Source organism: Diabrotica undecimpunctata, chromosome 2, assembly GCF_040954645.1.
Source record: "Diabrotica undecimpunctata isolate CICGRU chromosome 2, icDiaUnde3, whole genome shotgun sequence".
In the NCBI taxonomy this organism is placed as follows: Eukaryota; Metazoa; Arthropoda; class Insecta; order Coleoptera; family Chrysomelidae; genus Diabrotica; species Diabrotica undecimpunctata.
This window is the reverse complement of record NC_092804.1, coordinates 51,208,052-51,223,712: the sequence shown is the minus strand read 5'-3', so window position 1 is coordinate 51,223,712 and position 15,661 is coordinate 51,208,052. Positions and strand designations below refer to the sequence as shown.

Sequence of the window (15,661 nt, the reverse complement as noted above, 5' to 3'; positions counted from 1 at the left end):
TCAGAATTGAAAAGGCCACGATGACCTAACTGGCCCCTAACTAATATCTCAGAGATGCGACCCATGTCTTCTATTACCTTCCAATCTTTGCACATGGAGCAGCATCGCTAACGACAGCAGCTTTTTCAAAAAACTCCATTCTTATTTCAGAAAATGGTAGAGGCTTCTTTGGGTCTGGGATAAGCTTTTGACGTTCTTCAGCACTAAATACTGATTGTGGATAAAACTTAATATAACATAACACAGATGAAACCAAAATTACTGATATAATTAATATGACGTCAGTTTTGCGGTAGTTGGTTATCCTAAAATTAAAGAAAATTAAGTTTTTGGGAAATTATTGTATACCGTAGAACGGGGTAATTTTGTTAATTTTTCCCGATTTTCTAGCGTAACTTTTAAATTTGTCATCACAAAAATATGGAAAAGTCACCATTAGGACACATCTTATATTTATTTAATAAAAATTGATAGTATATATTTTTTTTAATTGAGGATTTTCACAAAAAAAAATAAAAAGGGTATATCAAAGTCACCCATTGATGTGGGGTTACTTTCATACCCTATTTTGAAATAGCTTAGACTTAGACGATGCATAAAACCTGTACTAGTATAAATGTCAACAACCCATTTTTAAATCGACCAAGCCAACTTTTAGATATTTCAATTTTAACTGTAAGTGGTGACTTTGATAGCTGCTACGGACACAGTAATTAGTGTATAATAAATGATTCTAGAAGTAGCTTATATTTTATTGAGGTAAAATACATTTTAGCAATTCATTAAAACAATATAAGATAGTAAAAAAGTAAAAAAAAAACAGCCAGAAAACTACAGAGGTATAAACTTGTTAAATACTACGCTAAAAGTTACAACTAAAATTTTACAGGCAATAATAAATCAGAGGATAAGTTTAACAGTTGAAAAACAGGGTTTTCGTAGTGAAGGATCGTTTACAGGTGCAATATTCGTTATAAAACACATTACTGAGTATAATAGACCAGCATTTCTGTGTCTGACTGACCTAAAGAAAGCGTTTGACAGAGTAAGACTCAAAGATGTAATCCATCTTCTGTATAATAGAGAAGTTCCCCTAAATATTATAAAAACTATCAAAAACATCTAACAAAACAACAAAATAGGACAAGAGGCAGCGGAATAGGACAAGAGGACTCATTGAGCCAGCCCCATGCTCTTTAATTTAATCATGGATGAAATCATCAAAAGCGTTAACAAAGGAAGACGATACAGAATGGGAAACAAAGAAATAAAAATACTCTGTTACGCAGACGACACAATATTGATAGCCCAAGATGAAGATAGTCTGCAAATACTAGTCCACAGATTTAACATAAGAGCAAGAGAATTAAATATGACAATCTCATCTCAGAAAACTAAAACAATAGTAGTCAGCAAAAAACCAACCAGATGTAAAATAGAAAATGATTGCATTAGTATTGAACAAGTAATGGAAATAAAATACCTGATAATTACACTGTCCAGCTATGGAGACAAAGACCACGAAATGAGAGATCAAGTACAAAAAGCAAATAGATTGGCAGGATGCCTTAATAACACAATATGGCGAAACAGTAACATTAACACTGAGATGAAGTCAAGAATTTATAAAGCCAGTGTAAGACCAATAATAACATAGACCTCAGAAACAAGACCCGACACAGCCACTACTCAGAGGTTACTGGAAACGGCAGAGTTAATAGTACTAATAAGAATTACACGAAATACGCTGAGAGATCGAAAGAGAAATTAAGGCATTAGAAGAAAATGTAACGCACAGTGTATAAATGAATGGACATAAAATAGAAAAAAGAATGGAATAACTATATAAGCAGAATGGAGGAGACCCGTGTAGTCAAAATAGCAAGAGATAAGTCACCAATCTGCAAAAAAAGTATCGGACGACCGCGCAAAAGATCTAGTGACAACCTCCCATAGAGGTATTAATCCGCCAATGAACAAGCAGAATTGCTTATAAAGAGAAAGAAGAAGAAGATGTGAAAAAAATCAAAAGAATATATTATAAAAGCGAGAAAATCAAATTTATTTTCTTTAACATCAGCCCTGTCTGGAAATATACATTTGGTTTCTGTTTCATTTGTTTCAACCGATGGAATCTTCAGAATTGCTAAGATATCAGAGAAAATAGCTTTAAAAACTTCGGTCTCCCAATTTAAGATGTCTATGGGTTTTATAGTTCATATTCGTCAAAAGGTTATTTATCTTGTATCCTTCCGGGATATACGAAATTTTTACATGTTTATTTATCTGACATAATTATTACAAGCACATAAGTTCCAACATTCAATTCAGCAAGCGAAAGTTTTGTATTCATCTCATCTTCATATGACTGGTTCTCCACAGAATCTTCATTTTCAATTTCATTTTTGCTTTCACTGGTATAGGAAGCAGCTGTCATCCGCCATTATATATCGACTTACACTTTTACCAGGTTGGATATTAAGTTTTTTGTACTTCGGCGTTTAGTAACTTCTATCTCGAACTTCTTATTCGTCAGATAGTCTGTGAGGCTGTCGTTAATTAGAGGTTCTACATTATCAAAATCATTGACTGATGTAATTTTACTCAAGACGTTATTTGGATCGAACGGAACCATCCCACAAACCTCGAACCCATTCTTCAAAACTCTCCTTATTACACTTTCTTCACAATTTCCACGCTTGAACTTAGTTTTTGCAATCATCTGATGCATTAATTCCAAGCATTTTTTTAATAACTACTTGAAATTGATCTTTAGGTAAACCAGTAATCTTTGGGTGTCGTAATTTAAATTCCTTTCGTCAAAACCTTTCGCCAAGAGACTTTCATGGATTTAAAAAACGCTACATCCAAAGGCTGGCATACGTGTGTTAAAATATTAAGAAATCGCGCAAATTCAATATTGTGCAATTCACACAGTTGTAACACATGATCTAAAAAGTAAGACGCCAAGTTGTCGCCGATTAACTTTTTTACCTTCCAGTCGTCTTACGTGGGGTAATAATATAGCCTCAATCCAGTCTGTAAAACAAGTTACCGCATTTAGCCATATTTTGTTTGGTTTTATCTAGCTCCTCTTGCGCAACATCCACCACTACAACAAGGAGAGCCCAGTGGACCTCCTAATATCCACGCATCCCACATATGTTTGCTGTGATATATTAAATAAGGAGGAAGTAGTGTGCCATCAGCAGCATTGCACATCATTATTGATGTAGCGGCTTTTACTATGATTAGTGATTTGCTCTGGGTATTTGGTCCCTCTTCTATGTATATAGAAAATCTTCTTTTCCCCGAATCATCACTAACGTTGGTTTCATCGTAATTAAAAACGTGCGATGGTGGCGATTTGAGATATGGTGGTATCGCTTCTTTTGTGTGACACCTACCCGAGCTTTAGTATTGTTAGACGCAAGTCGTTTAGAGATTTGCTGACTATGCTGCTTCAAAAAAAGGGTTACCCAGTTGTTATCAGGACTTATCCCGTTTTTAAATTTAGAAATAATTCTTCCAGTTCTTTCCAAATAACTTAGTAAAAAGTTGTACATCTAATGTCGATAATGGAAATCCCCAATCTGCACATTTGACAATGCAGGACACGATTACTTTTTCCTCCAGCACCGACAACGCAGTTTGGCCCCCTGGTTTATTCCCATGCTTCCGTTAGCAATTTATTATATAAAGTACTATACGGAATTTTGGATCTTTCTAAGGCGGCTTTAACAGACAAGTATCTGTTTACTATTTGCAGCAGACTATTTTTAAGAGTTTTGTCAGAGAAGTCCTTGTAGCTGCTTGATCCCAACTTTCGTTTATACACTCGCGGCATTTTGGCTTTTCATGTAGATAATGATAAAACCTGAAATTAATTAACATTTTGAAGTTTCATCAAGGAACCTGTAAAAAATAATAAAGTATCGAAGTAACTCCGGATAAGAAATCATGTAATTTCATAAAATAGTTACGGAAATAACTTACTTAATAAAAATATTTTAAAATTCTGACAGCTACATAAATTAAGGCAACATACACAAAATAAACTGCAATCCTATTGTAAGAGCTGTATGTTTAAATTTTGTCATACAATAAAAATCTTCAAACTAAAACAAAAACTTCAAGAGTGCATTGATAAGAGTGTACTTTTGATACTCTCTTGAAACAAAATACTCAGATTCTATCAAAGTCACCGCATAAAATCAAAGTCACCCCGTTTTACGGTACTACGTAACATATTTCTAAAATAAACAAATTTTGACGAAACTAGGTATGATCGTAATGTAAATATATATAAATTTTTTGGCAGGTAGCTCCAATTTATAATATTGTTTCTTTTTTATATAATATGTATATTTAATCTTGCCAGATAAATACGGCTGAGAATTCTGTTGGCGAGGTCAAAAACATCAAAATTCAGGTCGATATTCTGTGATAATAATCTAACTAATCAATTAATACTATTCTGAAACTAAATAATTCCCAACAAAAATAGTAATTGAACTGTTCAACTAAGTTTTCGGACTAGGTGAATTGGGCTCAATTGTCTTAAAATTATCTGAGGAATCTCCGGTCTTCTAATGTCAGGAAAGTTTCCGGACACCATGTATTTTCGTCGTTACTATCTCTTATCATATTCTACCTGGCAGTTTGTTATCTTTTTACACTCCTGGTCACAGGAAAACAGTAGAATTTAAATATTCTTCAGTAGGCAGTTTAAAATTGAAAATACTCTTTAGATTATTTAGATGTTACGGTTTAGGTCTTAGTTTTATACTACGATGTTATACTATTATTATAGAAAAAAAACTGCATATAAGACAGCATCCTACCAACTTCTAATAAAGCTAAAGGTATCAAGAATTACATGAACAAGTAAGCTGAATGAACAGGATATATAGGTTATAGTAACTAATAGAAAACGAGGACTGATATATCTGGGATTAAAATTATGATATATCTGCAAAGAAAGATGAAAATCTTAGAATTTTTCGAAAACAAGTAAAGCTAAGATTAGCAATGAGGAGGTTAATAAAATAATGCAATTACTACTATTCATGGATGTATAAACACAGTGTTTATACGTCCATGCTACTATTTCAAATGTCTAATACAAAAAATATTGAACATATCTTATGAAATGCACAAGGGTTATTTTTAGTGATCACGAAGGGCTAACTAGATACGATGCAGAAAGTCCTTTTTTATATTATGTACATATATTTATATTTATCATTGATTCGGCTTTTAAGTTGAATCTGGGTTTTTTTGGACGACCCAAGTAAAGGCTCATTTTGACGTTTCACTACAATAAAATTATATGTTGCTGTTTCATTATAAGAATCAACTTATCGTCACTCAATTACTGAACGTACTCAGAGGCAAAAACCAACTGTCGGGGTGGATAGGCGCACAGTAACTGAAATACTCAACCCAGACGTGAAACGTGAATCCTAGGTAATTTTTAGATTATAGACATAAAATAACCGTTAAAGATAACGGTCTACAGAGAATGAAAATGTTGAGTTTTTAGTTAGTAGGGTTCAGAACAAGAAATGGCCTGTTGGTGACGGAATTATTGACAGAATCCCTTTTGGCTGGATATAAGGAAGCTTATAAATAACGATTTAAGATAGTCAATTTTCTGACACCGAATGATCTAATTAATTATTTGGCCTACAAATGATCAACATATCAAGAAAGGATAGAGAATGATTATTTTCTACCTTCGTTGTAAACGTTGTATTAAGCTGATCAAGAAAAGAGTGGTTTTGAAAGTAAGACCAAATAATAAATGTACTAACATATTAGAACGATACTTTTGGCTTTAGGGGACAATATTTTGATCGTATTCACGAAGTAGGAGAGGCAATGGGCATTAAAATAAACTCAAACATAACAAATTTTTAGTCTTTAGCTATAACCCACACTCAGATGCAAAGCTTTAAATACATAAATGGAGTCCAAGTTAAAAAACTTTACAAAATCCTGACCCAGACATAGATATAAAACGCAGAATAGAAATGACTAAACCTACTTTTATGAAAATGAAGACATTTCTTTGCAATAATCATCCCCGTTTAGAACTAAGACAAAGAATGGTTAAGCGCTATATTTGGCTTGTACTTTTCTATGGAGCAGGCGTTTGGTTAATTTTAAAAGAGTATCAATAATGAACAGAATTGAAGCATTGGAAAAAAAGAAAACTAATGACGAAGAACTAAGAAGGATCAACCAAGAGAATTGCTAAAGACTGTTAAACACCGGAAAATATCTTATCTGGGACATATAGTAAGGGGAAATTGATATAGAATACTGCAACTGATCCTTAAAGGTAAAATAGAAGGCAGTAGAGGTGTAAGAAAAAAACAAGTTTCTGGGTTAAAAAACATTCGTAAATGACTTTATTGGAAATATATGGAAATTCGTAAACTAGATATCAAATGCAGGACAATTATTCCATGTGGCAAAAGATCGAGAAGCCCTCGTAATGGTGATCGCCAACGTCGGATCGTGAAGAAGAAAATTCTATTGCTGGGGACTCGAAGGCTTTCATAAACATATCAGCAATGGCAAGGAAAATATTAGGCTCCATTAGAGCTCCAGATATTATATATTATATAAAAAAAAGTAAGTAAAAGAGTGAACATTTAACTATGAGATCAGTCAGAATCAAAAACTTGCTGCTATTATATATGATCCTGCAGAACGTTGAAAGAATTTTGGATGGTATGTTGATAAATGGAGATGACACATCAAAACGCCTAACAATTATTAAGGACAACATCAACTTAATGAAATATTCGGAATTGCGTACATAGAAAGAAATAGATGGTCAATCAGAAGTGCGTAAATTTAATTTATGAGTATTTTGCGAGTATCTATGTTGGTGAGTTATTAGTTTTAATATTGTTCTAATGGATGAATTTTTGTAATAGAGTTTTTGAAAATTACAGATTTTTTGATATCGTCAGAAAGATCGGATTGTTTAATAATAATTATAATTTTTCATTCAACTTTAAGGACGAAATCACGATTAATCATATTGTAACACAATATAACTTTGAGTAATTTCTTGACTTTTTCTATACAAGTATGAAGTCATCTGGACATTTAGTGATATTAAAACAAAAAATAAACGAGTAGTCTGAATATGTTAATAGCAATCGAAAAAAGATATTAGGGAGACCGCTGCCTAAACGATATAATATGCAGAAATAAACAACTCGATCTATACATAAAACCTAAAACAGTATACTCCATTATCCCATTATGACGTACACTGCATAAACAAGACACAGACCTAAGTAGAACAAAATAAAAACGCTGGTGTAGCTATACCAAAGATTGAACACAGTGTTACCAGACCTAGGGAATTTTCCCTATACCTAGGGAATTTTGAGCCAGCTTAGGGAAAAAGGGATTTTTATTTAATTCTATGAAAAATCTAGGGAATTCTGGTTGAGTTTACCGAAAGTACAAGCTGATGATAGCCAGAAATGTCAAACATGGAACAAAAAATTTCGATTTAGCAGTGTTGGCATGATTTTATAATGTATATGCTGTATGCTTCAAATATAAAGAGATAAAGCTTTAGAAAAGTACATTTTTATTATATTATGTTATGAATTCTGCAATTTTTGATTTATTTAAAACAAGAATAAGTAAATATTTTTTTCTTTGGAAATTAATTGCAGCTAATTATTAGAAATTTTTTTGGCAATTGCCCTCTGATACATTAGGGGATAGATTTAGCAATCGTCAAATCAGCAGTGGCCAGATTGCAACAGATGTTTGCAATTAATCTCGAAACAGATAAATATTTACTCGTTATTGTTTCATATAAATTAAAAATTGCAGAATAAATAAAATATTAAAATCAAAATGTACTTTTTAAAAGTTTTCATTTTCTGTATTTGAAGCATACGACATATATGCATTATAAAAACATTCCAACACTGCCTAACTCAAATATTTTATTTCATAGTTGACATTTGCCGCTATATTCAACTTGTACTTTCGGTAAACTTAACCGGAATTCTTAATATTTGTAGGAATATTTTAAAAAAACTGTTGGATTTAATAAACTTTCCAAAAATGTACATGTATCATCTGCTTGGAAATCGTATTATTCGGGGAATTACTGAATTCTGTTCATGTGATTCCCCGTCGGAGACTAGACTGGTGGAACGAACTGCGAATTACGTCGGGGACCTGAGCAAAAGTATATATTGGCCTCGGGCGATTTTTGGTTTCTAGTGTCTCTTTAGAAACCTGAGAGATTGGTTTAACAGATCCTCTGCATCTCTTTTCCGAGCTGCCGTCAACAAAATTACTATAGCCAATTTGATAGCCAACGTACGATAATCGAGCTCGGCACATGAAGAAGAGTTTCTCTTTCTTTAACTGTTCATGTGATTCCCCGTCTGTGACTAGAGTGGTGGTAATTCACGAACGGCGAATTACGACAAGGATCCCTCTGGGCTCAAATATCTAAAATAATAACAACAAAGTCCTTATTTATTCTTCAAGCAATTAAAAAAAACAATATTTCCAACTTCTTATGTGACAAATACACACAAATTAGAAATGTTTGAAAAGGTTTTTAAAAGCCCCGCTCATTCTGACGTCAGACTTAATTAGTCCATTCTAGGGTAGTACCCTAGAATAACAGAGACACATAGAAGCGACACAGCGGTCCAAAAGCGGGTACCATTTTTGTATACGCATGCCCGATTCTGGTTGTATTACTGTCAAAAACACGTGCTTATTCTTTAATTCTGGTTGTATTCGATAGTCCGTAGGCGTCTATGGTAAATACTCGACGCAACAAGTGCATTTGACCATTTATATAATTTATTTATAGTTAAAAGGTTATAGTTATAGTTTATAGTTAAATATATAAGTTTATAGTTATAGTTTATAGTTAAAAGTTTAATTTATATTTAAAATGGCTGGATATATTTGTGCGATTCGCGGATGTTCATCTGTGACAGGAAAAGGAATAAGTTTATTTAGATTTCCTAAGAATAATAACAGGTAATTACTATTGCTTTGTAATTATTATTAGTTATTACTAATTACATAATAGTATTGGTTTGACTTTCGAACAGTAAGCCGACGCCGACGTGTCTGTCCGAGCTATAAAAAAATAAACTTTGGTCTGCCAAGGGATACCTAGTTCAAACTGAAAACATTAAATTTGGTGACAGTGCTTTTTCTTTTATTGAAAGACGCAAGTCTCCGAAGGCTAGGTCAAAAAATCAACAGATGGTGGCCAAATGTCGGCGCGCTCGAAGACAATAACAATACGAATATAGTATTTTTAAGAAATAAAAATATATAGAGGGTTTTATACACGGGAATATTTGATTTAAGAGCGTAGGCGCAAAATTTGGGGCAAATGTTTTTTAAATGTATTCATTTTTTTCGAATCCTGAAAAAACTAATAAGTATTTTTGAAAAATTTAAAAGCAGAATGAAAGACCACATTATTACTGAGGGCCAAAAGTCCCCGAAAACTTTTATAATGTTTATTTTAATAAGTTACAGGGGTGAAAAAAAAGAGAAAATTTAGTGTGATTTTTAATTTCAAATATCTCATTCAAAAAAACTTTTTGTTTATTCTAAGGGACTTTCGGCCCTCGGTAATAATGTAATCTTTCATTCTGTGTTTAAATTTTACAAAAATATTTGTTAGTTTTCTCAGGATTCCAAAAAAATGTTAAAAAGCATTGTCCTGAAATTTTGCGTCTACGCTCTTAAACGAAACAAAGAAATTACTAAAATGCTCAAACTAAAAATTGTTGGAAACATAATTAGACCGATAATTGGGAAAATCTTAAAATTCCAACAGAACAAGACTTCAAAATTGCAAAAACATGGTTGCAAATAAACAAACTTACATTAAATTATGAAAAAACTAAATAGGTACTCATCTACTTTTTGCTATATACAAAAGTTTTCTGCCAATTCTTAATTCGTTAAATATAAATAAAAAAGATCAAATATATGGATCGAAATACATAAAATATTTAGGAGTTTTAAATGGGAATTACAAATAAAAAATATTAAAACTTTATTTGTTGTATATCTCAATATTTAGTGACACTTTTGTGACTTCATCAGGAGAAAACTGAAAATTTATTAAGATTAGATATTGACAAAAGTTAAATATTTCATTACTTACAATATACTTAGAATATACTAATACCATAGAATAACAGTGCTAATACTCTTATAATTGTAAGTAATAAAGTATTATTTATAAATACAGACAAAGTTCTTTGTTTAAAATTTGTTCTGTTAAAAATTTGTAGTGCCAAAGTGTGGATAGAAGCTTGCAGACGAGAAGATTTGTTATTCAAAATGGATTCACTTTATAATAATTATAGGATTTGTGAACTGCATTTTGAAGATAATGTTATTGTAAAAGGAAATAGAAGAAAAACATTGGCGCATGACGCAGTACCTTCAATATTTTCATATAATACGATTCATAACGATAATTAAATGCAATCATTTTTTTTTCGAATCCTGAGAAAACTAACAAATATTTTTGAAAAATTTAAATACAGAATGAAAGATTACATTATTACCGAGGGCCGAAAGTCCCTTAGAATAAACAAAAAGTTTTTTTGAATGAGATATTTCAAATTAAAAATCACACTAAATTTTCTCTTTTTCTTTCACCCCTGTAACTTATTAAAATAAATATTATAGAAGTTTTCAGGGACTTTCGGCCCTCAGTAATAATGTAGTCTTTCACTCTGCGTTTAAATTTTTCAAAAATACTTATTAGTTTTTTCAGGATTCGGAAAAAATGAATGCATTTAAAAAACATTGGCCCGAAATTTTGCGCCTACGCTCGAAGAATTTATATTGTGTGATATGCCCACTGACTATTAATTTTCTGGTTGTTAGCTGTCATTGGCGGCTTGGCCACGTAACTTCAAAGAGCTGTCGCTTCTCTGTGTTGGGTTTTTCTCTGGTAGTACTAGGCTAAATCACAAAATAAATAACAATCAGAATACCCACTCTCAGATGCTAGATGCTTGAAGTGTGTCAGCACGCGATCGCCATATTTTAAATGGAAACATAGACTCGGATTGAGAAATTTGTGACAAGCTACGACAGAACTATAATTTAAATTTTTAGAGATTAATAATTTAGTACATTTGAAATAATTTAATCTATTCTTCAACTAAAATTACGAATAAAATAGTGCATATTATGTCTATAGTTGCCATAAATAAATTAAACCGGGTTAATTTTTCTATGCACACCAGATAAAAGTCACTGAACAGCACTGGTTCCGTTTAAAACATGGCTGATTCCGTCTGCTCGATCGAGATGCGCGTACTTATTTTTTCAAGCAAAGTGGGCATTCTGATTGTTTATTATTCTGTGGCTAAATATGGTTGTCAAGTTGTTAGGGAAATCACGGTGGGAAAAAGCGGCATCCTTTGATTTTATCGCCTAGGTGTGTAGGTGCACACCGGTGTGCAGGTACACAGGTGAAAACATTGATAATTATAATTATTGTAGAGTGTAGTTAGAAAATTATAACATTGATACACAGGGTAGAGTGTGATCAGAAAATAATAGGAATAGAGAGCGACAAACACTCGACGCCCTTAACACATAACCGAGGCTACCAAAAGGAGACATACGAATGTACCCGAAGGTAACCGAGCCAAACCAGTAGAAGCACAGTATATTGCTAAAGAATATTCTTTAGCGATATACTGTAGTAGAAGTGTAGAAGCAATCCAACAGTAATAGTATAACGAAGATAACGAAATTGTTCAGAGTGTGACGTGTCCGTTGAATACAATTTTCTTCAGTTGTAATTATTTTAGGAGTTATTGTAAAATTAAGGTCTTCCGACACAAGGAAGACTATTTTCAGACATAATGACCACTATATTACTAAACTGCCATGAAGAAGGAGATGAAGAAATTAAAGAAGATCGTTTTTTTCTTAGAACGAGAAATTGGAATTGTGTTCTAAATTTTCGTAAAAGTGGAAGGTACAGTTGCTGAGAGGTAAGGTTTGTTTATTTGTAAATAAAAGATGCGGGTTAAAAGTGCTCTAAAAGTTCTAAATGTTATTAGATTGGTTTTTGGGATTGAAAACTGAAAGCTTTTTTAACAAATATTAATATTCTCACGAACTAATGCAAGACTAGAATGGAAGAAGAATGTATGGTGTTAATAGAATGAAATTGGAGACCACACTATAATCATCACACTAGAAAGTAGGAAGCGATGAAATTCGTCAACGAAGATTGGAAATACAAATATTTACTGTCGAAACTTTGGCTGTTGAATCTTCCGATTTCATTTTATTTTGTACCTAACCTAAATATCTTTATAACAAGTAACTTTTATTTGATTGATATATTTTTCTCAGATAAAATTAGATGTTTCGATACAGTTAACAAATAGAGTATGTTTAAACTGCCTCGTATGTTTTTAATTACAATATATGAACATATTTATATACACAATAAAAGAACTTACGGATTTCTTTCCATTTCGTGTGGAGTTTCTATTTATCTATTTTTCTTAAACACAATAGTCATCATTGTAACATTTTTATAAAAACATTTAGGTAACTATTTAAATCCTATTATATATTTATAGAACGCGGGAGACATGCTCGACTGTTGTGACCTAAGCAAGAGAGAAATGTAAACCAAAGTGTTCCCTTCCCAGACGCACAGTTTAGTATAAAATCAATAAGGCTTAACAGAGGATGTTTTCCTTGTTACCTAAAGAGGGAGCTACTTTGAATTCATTAACGGACATATCTAATATCTACATTTATGTTCTAAATTTTAAACAAATTCGGGACTGATTCTATCAAAACATAATTTTATAGCTGCATAGAAAAAATAATCTTCCTTGTTTAGCTGTTTACTGTAAAGCTGGTAAATATGCGCATGGAACGAATGGATGAAAAAATAGTAAGAGCCACAGAGATATACTGATGACGAGCAGAGCGAAAATAAAGACGAAACGGGTTATGGTTATAGATGTGTCACGTCCAATAAACCTGGAATATGTAAAAAGAACCCCAGAAGTTAAGAGCTATTTTGGGTAAAGTAAAAATTAACCCAGAGGGATGTTACGTAAATTTAAATTAAACAAATAAACCCAGGTTTAAAGACGTCTACAATGCTCTCGGCTGCTAGGTGTTTTGAATGACACAACCGCGAGCGTTGGGAAGTAGGTCAACATATCTAGACTGGGATTACTGAAACGGTTTATTTCAAACAAAGTCAGAAAGAAAGTAAATAAAAAAAGAATCTTATCTTTTGAATAAAAAACTGAGGGGCAAAGGAAACTCACGATCCTGGATATTGAAGAATTCGTTTAAGAAAATAAAAAATATAACAAATAGATTTAACCAACGACAAAACGAAAATGAAAGTTCAATGATATTGCAAGATATTTCAACAAAGAGATATAATCTACAAAGTTTTGAAAATAAGTTTACACATTATCTGTGGAGGAATGAGGTTGAATTTGATTAGAGATTCTAATATAAGGCCCTTTATGTTTTTTCAACATTTTTTGGTACCTGGAAAATGGAAAACAGACATATGTTCAAATTTTCAAGAATCCAACTTCCCACATATGTCTATTTTCCATTTTCCAGGTACCTAATGTTGAAAAAACATAAGGTTCCTTATATTAGAATCTCTAATTCACACCACTTTAAGACGTATGTATAGTTGGTTGCCTAACAATACCCACACAATTTTCTCACCACATACATTAATTAATAAAACAATTTCCACTATGTTCTTTAAAATAAATTCAGGACAAAAAAACAACTTAAAACAACAACATTGATGGTTGCTACTATTACATTATTTAAAATTTTAACTTTTTCAATTTTTAAATAGCGTTGGTTTCTGTCTTAATTAGACTAACACATAAAGTTACCCTGACTGCTTTGTTCGGACTTCCGTCCTAACTTGTCAAGATTGTCATTTCAATCAGTTGCTTTCATCATGTCCTCGTAGACACATCGTCCCAGGACCAGCAACTTCACGTGGAGTCATAAGTCGCCAATCATATGTTACCAAATCCACTGGTAACTTTAACATCACAACATTTACCACCATATAATATAAACTAAATTTAAAAACAACTTTTAACGGGATTTTACCCACATATTTAGTGGCTAAATACCTGTATACCCACCTAGTAAGTATTAACCACATTTTGTATTAACCCTGGTCATAATTTAAATTTCATTTTCTTTTTAATTAAGTGGTTATATACTTTTTAGGTACACTGATAATGGAATATGGATTCCGAAAACGTTTTGTGATATAGCCCGAATGGGTTTTTTTAAATTATATACCTTTTATAAAGGATTTTTAATAAAAAATTTTATCTCTCTTGCGTCCAATAAGTGTATAACGTCATTTAATTTGATCCTATCAAGGCTTTCTTAAGGTCCACGAAACATAGATCTGCCGGTTTAATAGATTCTAAGAATATCTCATGCACTTATTTCATTATAAACATAGCGTTGGTGCATGATTTTCCAACCTAAAACCTTGTTCTTTTATTAATCTTATGTTATAATTCCGTTCAGTTTATTTGTTATCACTTTGGTTGTTAATTTTAGTGTTGTGTTAATAAATTAATTTCTCTGTAATTTTCCGGGCCCGATTTGTCTCCCTTTTTAAAGAGAGGTATTAGAATGCTTGATCTCCATTCTTGTGGCGTTTTATTTTTTTTTTCTATTATTTTTTGGATTGGTTTTATTAGTTGTTTGGTCAGATCTGGTCCTCCGTACTTTAGAAGTTTCTGTCTCCCTGGTCATTTTCTACTTTTTAATTCCATTAATGGTTCCTTACGTCTTTCTCCTCAATATATATTACTTCGTTTGTCACTTCGTTGTCACTTCTGGAGTTGGTTATTATCATTATCGTCAGCTTTAGCAAATAGGGATGTCCATGTTTTCTTCTAAATATGTTTCTTTTGTTATCATTGATCAATGGTGCTAGAAATATTTATTTTAAAGAGTGATTTTGTATCTGTTTCTAATTTATAAAACATTGCCCATGACTCACGTGACTAGAACTGTTAAAAAAGGCATATTTATATCAGATTATATATTGTTATTTATTGTTCAGACCATAGAATCATCTGTTTTAAAATAATAGGTAATGAGACTGTCGAGGAAACTTTCTCGTAACCCTCGTAAAACAAACTTTTGATTAACGAACAGTCAATTGACGGGGTGAACAGATGTACGTAGGTACCTTGGTACCAACATAAACAGCCAATGACACCACTCTACTGAAATAAAACAACCAATAGGAAAAGCAAAATCATCTTTCGTAAAGATTAAGTATCTTTTCAGAAGTCACGATTTACAACTTAGTACCAAAATCTTTATTATCAGACGCTATGTGTTTTCTACGTTATTATACGGAGTAGAGGCTAGGACACTTTCTGAAGCTTCTTTAGGAAAGCTGGAGACCTTCGAGATATAGTGTTACATGTGGTGCATCTTAAGAATTTTATGGGTGAATTCTGTTACTAATGTTTAGGTCCTACCGAGGATGGGCAAGCAAAGCGAGATTATTAACACAATCAAAGAGCGAAAATTAGAATGTCTT

At 32.2% G+C, this 15,661-nt stretch overlaps 1 protein-coding gene across 4 annotated transcripts in view; it reads right to left on the bottom strand.

Moving 5' to 3' along the window:
- Positions 1-15,661, bottom strand: part of LOC140434532 (glutathione hydrolase 1 proenzyme-like) — an 83,575-nt gene that overhangs the window by 48,546 nt on the left and 19,368 nt on the right. For 2 of the 4 annotated variants that reach the window (XM_072522870.1, XM_072522871.1), the window contains exon 2: positions 78-305. In XM_072522870.1, the coding sequence (XP_072378971.1) occupies positions 78-139 (62 nt within the window). In that variant the 5' untranslated portion in view covers positions 140-305. Of the gene's footprint in view, positions 1-77; positions 306-12,536; positions 12,720-15,661 lie in introns of those variants that run through there. The other 2 variants (XM_072522869.1, XM_072522872.1) reach the window with 2 other exon arrangements.